This window comes from Pinus tabuliformis, chromosome 8 (genome assembly GCF_031772625.1).
Source record: "Pinus tabuliformis cultivar Carrire ecotype Pingquan chromosome 8, CPIR1, whole genome shotgun sequence".
NCBI lineage: Eukaryota > Viridiplantae > Streptophyta > Pinopsida > Pinales > Pinaceae > Pinus > Pinus tabuliformis.
This window is the reverse complement of record NC_142294.1, coordinates 8,184,387-8,198,703: the sequence shown is the minus strand read 5'-3', so window position 1 is coordinate 8,198,703 and position 14,317 is coordinate 8,184,387. Positions and strand designations below refer to the sequence as shown.

The 14,317-nt window shown below is 40.7% G+C and overlaps 1 protein-coding gene across 9 annotated transcripts in view; it reads right to left on the bottom strand.

Moving 5' to 3' along the window:
* Nucleotides 1-14,317, bottom strand: part of LOC149233906 (uncharacterized) — a 426,611-nt gene that overhangs the window by 239,416 nt on the left and 172,878 nt on the right. For 8 of the 9 annotated variants that reach the window (XM_089371667.1, XM_089371666.1, XM_089371669.1 and 5 more), the window contains one exon: nt 711-844. In XM_089371667.1, coding sequence (XP_089227793.1) covers nt 711-844 — 134 coding nt within the window. Of the gene's footprint in view, nt 1-710; nt 845-14,317 lie in introns of those variants that run through there. The other variant, XM_089371674.1, reaches the window with a different exon arrangement.

The window sequence follows — 14,317 nt, the reverse complement described above, 5'->3', positions numbered from 1 at the left end:
AATATTACAACCAATCAATGGTTTGACTATGCAAGACAACTCTATGAGAAAAAATCAAGGAGGAGCCTCCTCCCAAGATTAACACAACTACATAAGCCATTCTACAGGCTTTTGCTTCCTGGATTGTAGAAAATAATTTAAAACATCAGGAGTCTCTATACTGTTTCACACTCTGTAGTGCCTAGCAATAGGAAAAACCTTGTTTTGAAACTGCAAAACTTCTAACACGAGACTGAGAAATTAATTGAATAGCTTAATACGCATTCACTATTTAAAATTCAGCTTCAATAACAGATCACATTATGATCATTATCACATATTTTCATTGGTCGTCTCTTCTTGGTTTTACTCATAACAAAGAAAAGCAGACAGTACAGATAGCGACAAACTCTTTATCCATCCTTACTCAATAGATTTGTCCATTTTTTATTCATATCCCTACCGATGCAGAAACATCTCTAAACTTCTAATGGAAATTTAAAGACAGATATCGATCAAAAGAAGCCCCAATCTATTTGGTAAATGGTAATATCTTGATACAGGAACGAATTGATCTGTGGCATCCAAGCATGGTTCTATCTTCTTTCTTCTTTCAAACAACATCAAATGTCTTCCACACTAGTGCTAGATCAAAGCAGACGTAATGACCATACTAGGTTTAAGTACATATGTCTTCAGTATTTCCTTTAGAATGCTACACTAACACATACCAATGATGCATTCGTGCCAATTTTGAACCCAACCACATCACGCCGCACATGCTGCTCCTGTCTAATAGATCTGCTGTGAGCTGTGTGTGACAGAAAGTCTTCTCTTTGTATTGCTTCTACTGCAGCTCGCAGAGCTGCATGCCAAAATCCATGTACACGACTTTTCAAAACCTACCAAAACTTGCAATTAAAGAGACAAAATTGAAAGATAAAGTGGCCACATGGCTCACAATTTTCATGCATCTGGAAATCAACAATCCTACCTAGCTTTGCTGTTATTGCCTCAGAAGTTGCAGAATAATATAGTAAAATTACTTTCTTATATTTAGGACGCTAATTACTATTAAATCTCAAGCCCATCTATTCTTCACTAATCAAACATATTTCTACACCGTTATTACTATTAACAATAAAATCTCTTACAAAGATGATTCCAGTCAACAAATAGCAGCCTTCGTGGATTAATACCCCTCACCAATTGCTAGGATTGCATGCAAAATCTTCAAGTAACAACACAACTGTAACCACCAGATAAGTTGCAACTAACATCAATCTTTCTTCAAAGTTAATTTTTAATTGTTTTCACCACGTGACTGGCTGCAGAATTAAACTCATTATTAGAGGCCTACATATCATAGTTTAGTATTTCACAGTCAATTCTTTCACACAAATGCTTTAGTGTTGATAAATTTTCTACAAGATGAACAGTGGAAACCAATTTTCTCATCTGATAATTACCTCCTGATGATCTTCAACTAGTTTATCTTATGCCACTAATATCATTAAGCAATTATACATAGAAAATCTCAATGGTAATGCAGCGAAAACAATAAGATCATAAAGAGACAGCCATGCACAATAAAAGCAACAAATTTACCCTAAAAAACCCAAACTTGGGAGAAAACCCAGCAACTTTTCTTCTAGGAGACATTATTCTTCAGCAAGGTTTACAATTCCAAAAATTGTCTAGAAATTGTTGATTTTCCACGACCTTGGGTCTAGGATAGAGTCTTGAAATCTCTGATGCTACCAAACCAAGAATCTCAACAGAACTACTTTGCACAGCGGAATATAAACAGCAGTAAATCTACTAGTGCACAAAATATAGAAAACTTTTTACAATTTTCAACCCAACTTCATTATATCAAACAAATATAATACAACAGTCTAGGGCTCCCGTACCAGGGATAATGGCCCTCATACATCCATTGATACAAGATACAAAGCTGGGGCTCGGTGTTAGTCCATCGACAACCAATCTACCCTCAACAAGATACTCTGACCATTTGGCTAACGCATGCTCTCTTAGCTCCTTTCAGCCGTACTCTGTACCTGCCCAATCCTTTGGCTCCTGATCTGCAGCTCCTACCTCTATCAACAATCCAAGTCCATCTGACCACTGAACCTCAACTATCCAATTTGCTTAGTAGTTGTGCCTTAGTCCATGAAGGCCACAACACATCGAGACTCATGTCGAGTTGTTCACAGCTCTACTTGTTGATCAAACCCTTGAGCTCAACAATTGCCACTCTAGCAACTACTTTTGTCCATCAAAGTGTTGTACACTGGGCTCCAACTTAGGAATTATCATGTTGTCCTCCAGTAGACAATAAATTCCCAATCACGTCCACACTTGGTCCACTCTCACGTTGCCCTCCAACAGTCCATGAGTGACCAAGTCCATGTTGTAGCATCTGCACCTAGTTAGGGCATCCTCACACCTAGGAGACCCTGACACACGGCTGTCAACAGGCTTCTCCATATCCGCCCTTTTCTCTGCAATAGAGGAGCTATTGCACAAATCTAGGCACCAATCTATTTGCAAATCATCAACTCAAGAGGATGACCAAACTGCCCTGCATCATTCTGTTGCTCCTCTTGACATGACACATACCAAACTGTTGATGTAATTGCCCTTAAGATGTCCTCCAACTGTCCTAATCTAGGACTGCCAAGTGTGCCCTCCTTCTGTTGTACAAGGTCCTTTATGACAGCATGTCTAGGGCACCTTGTCACCTTACTAACATTTCTCAAAGATGACAAGCAAATATTTCCATACTAGGACTCCATCCCTTACACAAATTCAACACTAAAACAACATAACATACCTTGAGATCTGAAGCTTCTCTGTTGTAGGTGACGTTGACTGGTTAGGGAAACTATTAGCTAACAGTTGACCCATCATCTCATGTCCTAACTGTCCCTTACAGCTATGGCATTCTCATCTTGTGATCTTGTTGTTCTACGTTGATGTATAGGCCTGGTTCCAACCCTCTGGTATATTATGCAACCTTCTTACCATTGTAATTTAGGGTTGTGCATTACCCTCACAATAGAACAGACCTGCGGCTAACCACACAAGACATAACAGGCACCAAAACCCATGCTTATCCACCCAAAATTACTCCCTGAAGCAGCGGCATCCTTCCCTGAACTTTTGGCCCAGCAAACAGTCCAAACGATGCCCTAACTCGGACCTATTTCTCCCTTCAAGGTTGCGGCTAAGCTTTTGTTATGTTTCTCTATGAAATGTGCACTTGGGATATCTCAAATGACTCCACAACACCTCCTATATATACACTAATGGAGGGCTCCAACGAATTCCTTGAAGAGGGCTTGTCCAGTTGTCATAAGGTTTCCAACTGCAAGGCCGACCTTAACCAAGCCCACTCCACAACTTCAAAAATTCACAACTTCATTTCTAGAGCTCCAATTTGAGTGATCTTCGAAGCGTTGGAATCAACATGCCAAGCTCTATCACCTCAAATTTTCCCATGCTCAAATTCTTCATGGTTTTAGCCCAAATCTTGATGGGTGCAAAACCCCATGCTTGGGTTCCAAGCCCATAAGCCTACTTGGGGCGTTTTTCCCTCTAAACCCTGAACACTAGGGCTTGGAGTACCTCCCAAGCTACACAAAAATCAACACTCCGTCTTAGCAAAGGATGTACATCCAAGACTAGGAAGTAACCATCACCATCTCCGGTGACGACACTAGCCCATCTGGCATCCATCACTTCAGCATACCCTATAGAATGAATCCGACAATCTCGGTAGTGCCTCTACCTCATCACATTCGAACCTAAAGATCTCAAACCTCCATAGGGTTGCTCGCTCTAAGGCTAGACTCCTTTTGAGCCTACACGATCTCCACCGGCTCTGTCCTGCAAGCACTCATCCTCTTGGATCAAATACCACTCGTGCAAATCCCACCAATCTCGTAAATGCAACATCACGATCCGAGGAGGATTCTAGGCTGCCTATCTAAAGTCCATCACATGAAGCCATCTCGATCAACCTGATCTCATCCAAGCAAAGGGAACCCTCAAGTTGTCCCAACCATCCATGACAAATCAATGGAAGTCTATGATCAACAATTTTCCTTACAACAAACTGTTGTTCACCGGGTTCACCACCAATCCACCAGAACACCCAACGAATCTCGATACCAAGCCAGTCAAGACCACATCTCCATTTCTTCAGCTGAACCCTCTGCTCCATTATCTAGACACCCACAACTCCCTTTGAGTTGCTTCGTTGTGCACACTCCGATTCAATGTCCCTAAAAGTAGCTCAGACGCGCTCTGATACTGTGTTCATTTTCCACAACCTTAGGTCTAGGTTAGAGTCTTAAAATATCTGACGCTACCAAACCAAGAATCTCAATAGAACTACTTTGCACAGTGGAATATAAACAACAGTAAATCTACAAGTGCACAAAATATAGACAACTTTTACCAATTTTCAACACAACTTCATTATATTAAACAACATATAATACAACAGTCTAGGGCTCCCGTACCAGGGATAATGGCCCTCATACATCCACTGATACAAGATACAAAACTGGGGCTTGGTGTCAGTCCATCGACAACCAATCTAACCTCAACAAGATACTCTGACCATCTGGTTGTCATATGCTCTCTCAGCTCTTCTCGGCTGTACCCTGTACCTACCCAGTCCTTCGGTTCCCAATCTGCAGCGCCTACCTCTATGAACGATCCAAGTCCATCTGACCACTGAACCTCAGCTATCCAATCTACTCAATAGTTGTGCCTTATTCCATCAAGGCCACAACACATCGAGACTCCTGTCAAGTTGTTCACAGCTCTACTTGTGAACAACTCTCAACTGCCCACTGTTGCTCCTCAGCTTCTTGGGGACTTCAGCCCACTATGTGTTAGTTTTTGGTAGCATCAGAAGTGCTCTGGCCTTGAAAATTGGTGGAGAGGCTAAAGCACATGAGTTCTAAAGAACTCAGAAACCGTTTGGTGAAATTGCACCCGGATTGTATTTTATTAAAATAATTAATATTTTTAATGGAGTTCCTAAGTCTAAACTTAGGGAAATTAAAATATTAATGGGTATTAATCAAAATCTGGGTGAGAATGATCTAGAAGACGGATCAAGTCATGTTTTAATCTTAGTCGTTGATTAGAGACTTAATCTTCACCGTTGAAGACTCAATAGGAAAAATATAAGATGGAGGCTTGGGGTTCATTTGGAAACACACACAGAGAGATTGAGGAAATCGATTTTCTGAGGTGAGAAGTTCGCAAGAGGAAAATCGATTGGGGAGATCTTACAGTTGAGGGGCAAAGAAAATCCGGGAGAAGGACTTTCCGGAAAATACAGAATAGAGAGGCGGAGAGAGCTTGCAGAGAGGCAGCACAGTCCCCAGGAGAGCTAACGCAGAAAAGTTGCCTGTCACGTAGAATCCAGAACTGCCGAAACAGCCGAGAAAGCTGACGCAAAGGCAACGCATTAGCCGAGAGAGCTGACGCAGAAAAGTTGTCTATCACGCAGAATCCAGAATAACCGAAACTATCCGGAACTGTCAGAACATCCGGGATAGCTGAGGCAGAGGGCAGAGGAGCTGACACAGGGCCAACGTAGAAATAGACGGAGTTAGCCAGTCTTGTGCCGGATCATCCAAAATTTTCCCGAGTGAAATGAGGTAAAACTCACTCAAATTTTCCGTCAGTATTTTCTCTATAAAGGATTGCGAGATGAGCATCCTAGATTTGTATTCAAATATTTCTCCTGCATAATAATAAACCCTTAGAGCTACTGCACCAGTTTTCTAGCATTGGGTTTTTCCAGGGACTATTGTGTCCAAAAATAAGTGCGTCCTATTTATCTTGTTCTTAGCTCTGTTTTCTGTTTCATGAGATCAAATATTTAATTAGTGTGGGCTACAAAAGTAATTTACTTCAGTATTCAGAAGAATAACATAATGAATGTAATTTTAAAAAATCAAGTAGGTGAAGTAGATTCAGATTTGCTGCAGTAGGGTTCTTTCGAATCTAGGAATTTTCACATGGTATCAGAGCATTGATTTTGAAATAGGATGAGCAGATCCAGTGTTGAGTAGTGAGGCTGAAAGCTGCACTTGGCAGCAATTCGAATCCCCTTGAAGGGATTGCACAATCCTTGCCGAGAAGCAGATCCGAGGAAATCTCTCTCTGAGTGAGACGACAGAGGTGCGATTTCCAATTCGTGAGTTTGCAGAGGCAAAGAGAGTGACGTAGAGCCTTAGCACAGTTCTTGAAGGGCGCAATTTCTATCGGGGCAGAAATCCGTTGGAAAAGAGCGAAGACACGTAGAAGGGGAATTTTCTCCTCAGAGAACTTTCCGCCAGAAAGTTCGAATTTCTCACTCGTTGAGCCGCTGAGCAGTGCTAAGCAATGACTAGAGGAGTCAGTTTGAAAGTTGGGTGAGATGGCATCGCATGGTATCAGAGATCAAGACAGGTTAGATGGAGCCTCCAACTGTCATATGGAAGACCAGAATCTTAGCTGTTCTAGAGGAATATGATCTCGAGGCCTACGTCAAAAGTGTTGTAACTGTTCCTGCTGACAACGATCAAAAGAGAAGTACAAGGCCGAGCAGGGGAAGCCAAAGAGGCTCATTCTCGATGGAGTTCGAGATCATGTGGTCTCACACTTGCAGGGCAAGGATACAGCCCAGGAGATGTGGGAAGCCTTGTCATCTTTGTATGAAGGCTCTTCTGAACAGGCGGAAGATGTATTTAGAGTAGAAGTTGCAACGGACTTTGATGCAGAAAGGAAAAGTGGTGAACCTCTATCGTCAGCGTCTTCAGGACACTAGGGACTAGCTTGCTGCAGTGGGGTCCACTCCTCAGCCAACCACGATGGTGAGGATAGCCCTAAATGGAGTCTCGAAAGAATGGCAAGTTTTTGTGCAAAGCATATTGGGCAGGGAAAAACTACCTTCATGGGAGGAGATGTGGGCAGCTCTTCAACAGGAGTTAAGGAGGGACCTAGTGAAAGTCGACCTCAATGGCAGCAATGGGAATGGCACAAAGACGAAGGAGGAGGAGGAGAACGCAACTCTAGCATCGAAGGGACAGAAGAAGCAGAAACGAAAGGAGGACATTTTGAAGGTGAAATGTTTCAGTTGTGGCAAGATGGGCCACTATGCATCCTAGTGTCCTTCGAAGAAAAAGGATAAGGATGAGCAACATGATCCTAAGATTGCTTTAGAAAAGATTGATGAGGATGAGTTTGCCATGAGTGCCCACGCAATCTCCAGGAGGGAGATGGGAGATGGGGCTATATTGAGTTGTAGTCAGGAGGACTACATGTGGGCAGGATCCTTGAGGAGTCCACCTCTTGGATCAATTCCTTGCTACGGGAGCCCAAGGTTCAGTAGTAGTGAGATGGAATTAATGTCAGATGATGCAGTGGAGTGTTTGGAGGACAAATGCAGTGGCTTGGGTCCAAACATTGATCAACGCAAAGTAAGGTTGGTAGCAGTGCAGTTGGCACAGTGCAAGAGTCAGCAGCAGCGTAGAAGATTCAGAGGGTCAAAATCAGCAGCAGTCAAATTCCAACATTAATTGTATTATGTTGAACACAATGAAGTTCAACTAATTTTGGATGTTTTTTAGTTGCTTATCTTAGTAGCTGAGTTGCAGTACAGATGCATTGTTAGCAGGGGCAGTGCTAGCAGCGTAGTAGATGCAGTGTTTGGGAGAAAGTTGTAGTACAGATGCAGCGATGGCAGTGGCAGTGGTAGTGCCATAGGCAGCAGTATAGTAGTAGCAGCAACACAGTGTTGGTGGCGGGAACAGTGCAAAAAGGAGGTGCTTCAGAAACAGAGCAACATGCAGGTGGATATTGTTGCTAGAGCACTTTCCTCGCTAAGAGGGTGTATTAGTTTTTGGCAGTGTTGCGAAAATCGTGATTTTTTTACTCTGCTGAAATTATCGCCTGATTTTTACACGTTTTTTATTTTCAAAAAAATCGCTGAAAAAATCGCGATTCGAACGGAAAAAGTCGCGACCCTCCGAGACAGCGCGTTTTATAAGCAATTTGATGAATTTTATTTCTAATTTTTAGTAGACAGTGGACTTGTTTGAGAGCTGAGGAGGAGAGGAAGGCGTCTACTAGGGCAAAGGAGGAGAAAAACAGGAGATTTTAGCATCCCAAGCAAGAGAACTTCGTGTTTGGACCAAATTTCTTCGGCAAACCATGGTTTCCAGGTATGGGCACCAAATTTGACCATTTTGTTTTGGTTTTTTTTTTGTTTTTGCTTGGGTTTCTATAACCCATTGATTATCAATGATTTTTGAGTGGATTTGATGGTGTTTTTTTCATTTTTGTTGAATAGAGTGGAGGGTTCATTTTGGTCAAAAATGCAAAAACTTGATTGTTAGATTTATTAGTTTAATTTTTTCTTGTGCTCTATTTTTTTGCATCATTTTTTATTGGGTTTGAATGTGCATTTTTTCTATTATTGTTGGATTGAGTTGAGGTTTTTTTTTTGTTTGTCAAAAATTCAATGTGTTGTGTCATGTATGTAATTTTTAATTTTTTTTTTTTAACTTGCAATTCTTATTGTGCCATAGGTTCAACTTCAAACTTCATCTTACATTAAAACTCAAGAGTTCAACCAAGTTACAAACATGCCAAGGAAATTGGACCCTCTGTGGGAATTTGGTGAACCTGATGGAGGGTTTGATAGAATAAACTTGTCTTGCAAGTTGTGTGGGCAGCATATGTCAGGGGGGGTTTATAGATTGAAGTATCACCTTGCACAAATCCCTGGACGTGATGTAGGGCCTTGCACCAATACAAATGCGGAAATCATCCAAAGAGCCATGAGATCATTGGAAGAATTAGAGCAAGACAAAGTGACCAAAGCAGATCTGAAGAAGCAACTAGCAGGGAGTGTGTTAGGATGTGAATATGGAAGTGGCACTGGTTCTACTTCAGCATCAATGTCTAGAACCAACCCTGTAGCTATCTCATCATTTTTTGTTCTTAGAACTACGACTGATTCACAACCATCTATCACTTCAATGCTTAAAAAAAAGGATAAAGAACAAGCTGACAAGTTGTTGGGCAAGTTTCTCCTTTGGAGTGATACTCCTTTCAGCGTTGCACGGAATAATCCATTTTTCCAGCCTGTTGTTGATGCTATTACAATTGTTGGCCCAAGGTACAAAATCCCTTCTTATGATGACTTTAGAGGCCGCATTCTTCAAGATGAAAAGGTTGACTGCATCAAAAGATTGGAGGAGTTTAGGGCATCATGGACACAAACAGGATGCACTGTGATGTCAGATGGCTACACTGACCAAAAGGGGAGAACCCTTATAAACTTCTTGGTTAATTGTCTCAAGGGGACAATGTTTATGAAATCTGTTGATGCATCTTCACATATCAAAGATGCAAAATTATTATGTGATTTGTTGGATGTGTTTATTTTGGAGGTGGGTGCAGAACATGTTGTCCAAGTCATAACGGACAATGCTGCAAATTATGTTGTTGCTGGAAAGATGCTTATGGAGAGGCGTCCTACTTTATTTTGGACACCTTGTGCAGCACATTGTATTGATTTGATGTTGGAGGACACAGGAAAAATTTACTTTGTCAAAGATATTATTGACTCATCAAAAAGCATTACAAAATTTATATATAATCACGCATCCGTGCTTAGCTTGATGAGAAAATTCACCAACAAGGAGTTGGTGTGCCCTGCCATTACATGGTTTGCTAACAGTTTCATATCTCTTCAATCCCTCTTGAATTCTATGTGGGATGTGAAGATAAAGTTTCTTTCAGATGAATGGCATGCTTTGACATTCAACCGCAAATCAGAGGGAGAGGCCATATGCAGATTAGTTTCATACCAGGAAAACTTCTGGGCGGGGGTGTAGGAGATGTGCAGCGTTATTAAACCTTTGGTAAAGGTTATTTGATTAGTTGATGGTGAGAAGCCCGCAATGGGCTATTTATATGAGGCCATGGACAGGGCCAAAGAATCCATGCGGGCCTACTATGATGATAAGGGAGATGAGGGGTTTGATGAACGATGGAACAACACACTCCATCGTCCCATTCATGCTACAGGGATCTACCTGAACCCCGCATTTTCTTACCCATGTGGGTTCTTATTTGATGCTGAGATCATGGATGGATTCTTAACTTGTGTTCAGAGGATGGTGCGATCTCCAGCAGAACGTGCAGAAATATTCAAAGAAATGGAGATATACAGGATGGCAGGTGGCACATTTAGCTTTGAGATGGTTGTGGTTGATAGGAAGACTAAAATGCCAGGCATTTTTTAGTTTGTTTCAAATTTCATTGTCTCTTCAAGTTCATAACTTCATACTTTGCTTCAACTTTCAAATTTCATTTTTTTCTTATGTTTATCTTATTTGTAATTTTGTTGTAGATGCATGGCGGACTCACTATGGTGCCAGAGTACCCCATCTGCGAAAGCTTGCCATTCAAATCCTCAGCCAAACATAGAGCTCCTCATAATACAAGCGCAACTGGAGTGTATTTGAAAAAATACACAACAAGAAGCACAACAGGTTAAACTTAAAACTTAAAATATTCCAAATTTCCAATTAATTTTTTGAATTCATTAAATAATATTTTTTTTATAATTATTATTTTATGATCTTTGTACAAGTTGGAGTCCCAGCGACTTAATGACATGGTCTACGTCTACTACAATCTTCGATTGTGGGTGAGGCAACTTGAGAGGATACCTGATATGGAGGCCATCTCATTGGATGGGATTGACACCACTGCTGCATGGAGGGTTGAGGCCGAGAGGCCTCTCATGGAGTCTGTCGATGATTAATTAGAGCAGAAGGTAGTGGAAGGCGTATAGGGGGAGGAGGAGCGACAAGAGGAGGTGACACCACCTACCCAGGCTACCCCTGCCACCAGTAGAGGACGTGGTCTACCTCATGTAGCTCCTAGTTCTTCAGCTTCTAGAGCACAGCAAAGTCCAATGCCAACTCCAGTGGCATCTACATCTAGAAGGAAAGGGAAAGCTATTGCATTTTCTTGCAAGAGAGGCAGAGGAGATCAGTGGTATTAGTTATTTGGTTCATTTCATTGTATATGAAATTATGACTCGTGATATGAGATACATTATTATATTTTTTATTGATATTTTGAGGCTGAGTTGGGACTCAAAATTCAGGGCTTACTATTCAGGACATGATTCACTGTTATGTGTGATGTAGCACTAGAAATGATATTACACATCTTATATATTAATTCTTTATCATATTTACATGTCAATGTATTTATTTTATGTTGTAGACGCTTTAGATATTAAAAAAAATTGAAAAAATGAATATTTTTGTATTTTAGGAATTTTTTCCCGATTTTTACGATTTTTTCCCCTCGTCGATTTAATCTCAATCGTGATTTACACAACATTGATTTATGGCAGCATCGGAAGTGCTCTAGCCTTGAAAATTGGTGGAGAGGCTAAGGCGCATGAGCTCTAAAGAACCCAGAAACCGTTTGGTGAAATTCCACTCGAACTGTATTTTATTAAAATAATTCATATTTTAAATGTAGTTCCTAAGCCTAAACTTAAGGAAATTAAAATATTAATGGGTATTAATAAAAATATGGGTGAGAATGATCTAGAAGGCGGATCAGGTCATGTTTTAATCTTAGCCGTTGATTAGATACTTAATCTCGATCGTTGAAGACTCAATAGGAAAGGTATAAGATGGAGGCTTGGGGTTCATTTGGAAACACACACAGACATATTGAGGAAATTGATTTTTTGAGGTGAGAAGTTCTCAGGAGGAAAATCGATTAGGGAGATCTTGTAGCTGAGAGGAAGAGAAAATCCGGGACAAGGTCTTCCGAAAAATACAGAACATAGAAGCGAAGAGAGCTTTCAGAGAGGCAACGCAGTAGCCAGGAGAGCTAATGTAGAAAAGTTGCCTCTCACACAAAATCCAGAACTTTTGGAACAGCCGAAACTGCCGAGAATTGTCGAAACTGTCGGGAGCGCTGACATAGAGGCAGCGCAGTAGCCGGGAGAGCTGACGCAGAAAGGTCGACTGTCACGCAAAATTCGAAACTGTCGGGATAGCTGACGTAAAGGGCAGAGGAGCTGACGCAGAGCCTGAAAAGCTAATGTAGGACCAGCGTAGAAATAATCGGGGTTAGCCAATCTTGTGTCGAATCAGCCGAAATTATGCCAGGTGAAGTGAGGTAAAACTCACTCAGGTTTTCCACCAGAATTTTCTCTATAAAGGATTGCTATATGAGCATCCTAGATTTGTATTCATTTATTTCTCCTGCATAATAATAAACCCTCAGAGCTGCTGCACCGGTTTTCCCGCATTACGTTTTTCCGAGGGCTATTGTGTCCAAAAATAAGTGTGTCCTATGTATCTTGTTCGTTGCTCTGTTTTTTGTTTTATGAGATCAAATAATTTAATTAGTGTAGGCTGCAGAAGTAATTTACTTTAGTATTCAAAAGAATAACTTGATGATTGTAATTCAAAACAATCAAGTAGGTGAAGTAGATTTAGATTTGCTACAGTACGGATTCCTTCAAATCTAGGAATTTTCACAATATGGTCTTCCTGTGCTGCACCGATGAAGACCAACATAGGGCACGGAGCACTGCCACCTATCACTGCAAGATGTCCATCTCCACAATGAACACGGCCTAGGAGGACCTCTGTTTTAAAATTCGGTCGAATCGAATCCGAAATGGCCGAGTTGATCCGAGTCATTAAAAAAAAATTTGACCTGACAGAAAAACCAATTCGGGAGGCCGAGTCATGACTGACTCGACCGAGTTATTGCATGACTCAACCGAGTCAATAAATGCAGCCAGTCACCCAAAAAAAACTGCGATTTTTCTTATTTTTTTTTAAATTTCCTAATCAGGTGTATCTTCAGCAATGCCTCGTATATCCAGTGTATCTTGATGCTAATTTTGTTTTATAGTGAGAGTCGTTGATGCTGATCATGCGTTCTGTAATTACTTCAACGTTGTTGGATTTTGTCATTTTATAAAGCAAATCCAATGTCTTCCGTTTAAGTGAATCATCTGGATCCTGTTTAAGGCAAACTAATTAAACCCCTCATAATTCAATAATGAAAGCTGACAATGACATAATCATACCCAATTTAATAAGTTTTTTTTCTTTGTCAACTACACACTGGTCATACAGGATTTAAATGGCAGTATTTCACTTTATATGACTAAATTTCAGTTTACATAATAGGCATTGGGCATTGGCAGTAGAATGCCCATTAAGCAAAATTGAAGAGCAAACCATCTAAATTTTACAATGGTTGCAATGGGGAATTTTCCATAAAGTAGTATCTCACTAATTAACATTTAACACTGGCATAGGCAAGCCATTCAAAACAATGTCACAGAAGAAAATCGTTTAATCCAAACTAACTTATGTGGCCTTTAATCCGAACCAATAAGGCACATCCTAGATTACATTAGTCAAGTAACTTGCATGCTCAAAGGCATAGATTTGATAAAGAACTACTCTAATCACTGTTTGAATTTTATCACATAAAAAAGATGCTAAAAATAACTGCAGCACTTAAGCATGTCTTTGATCTAGGCTGTCTTGCACCAAAGAAGCAAGGTCAACTTGTTCTAGTGAGATATTAGACACTAGCATAAACCAAGTAGAAGTCAGTTAGAGGCTATTCAGGGAATGGGCAACAGATTTTGGGTGATTCAATCGCATGTCCTCAAAGCAAGACCACTTTGCTCAGATGACTGGCAGAAGATTGAGCTGACAGGTACTTTTCTTTAAGAAATCAGAGCTTGCACTGTTGGCTCTTGTCAGGATCTTCAACTTAGGAATATACAGTAGGTGACACTATAACTGAGGGTGACTAGCAGAAGAAGGCCTATAACTGGGTGACTATAAATGTGACTATAACTAGGTGCCATTTTGATATAATGGATATATTCATGAGCCTACTTTGATCATATGTTGTCTTCCATCTATATTATAATGCTGTGTGTTTGGAAACATGAATGAAAATCTTTAAAATTATGTTTTTTTATTAAAAAAATAAATATTTAATGTATTTTTTACAACGACCAAGTCACTGAAATCGAGCCGCCCGAGTCGATACCGAGTCGGAGTCAGAGTCAAAGCCGATCCTCGGCCGAGTCGGAGTCTGAGTCGGAGTTTTAAAACATTGAGTACTGCCCAACATTTGTTGTAGAAGTCCTCTGATTTGAGTGATCTTCGAAGCGTTGGAATCGGCATGCCAAGCTCTATCACCTCAAATTTTCCCATGCTCAAATTCTTCAGGGTTTTGG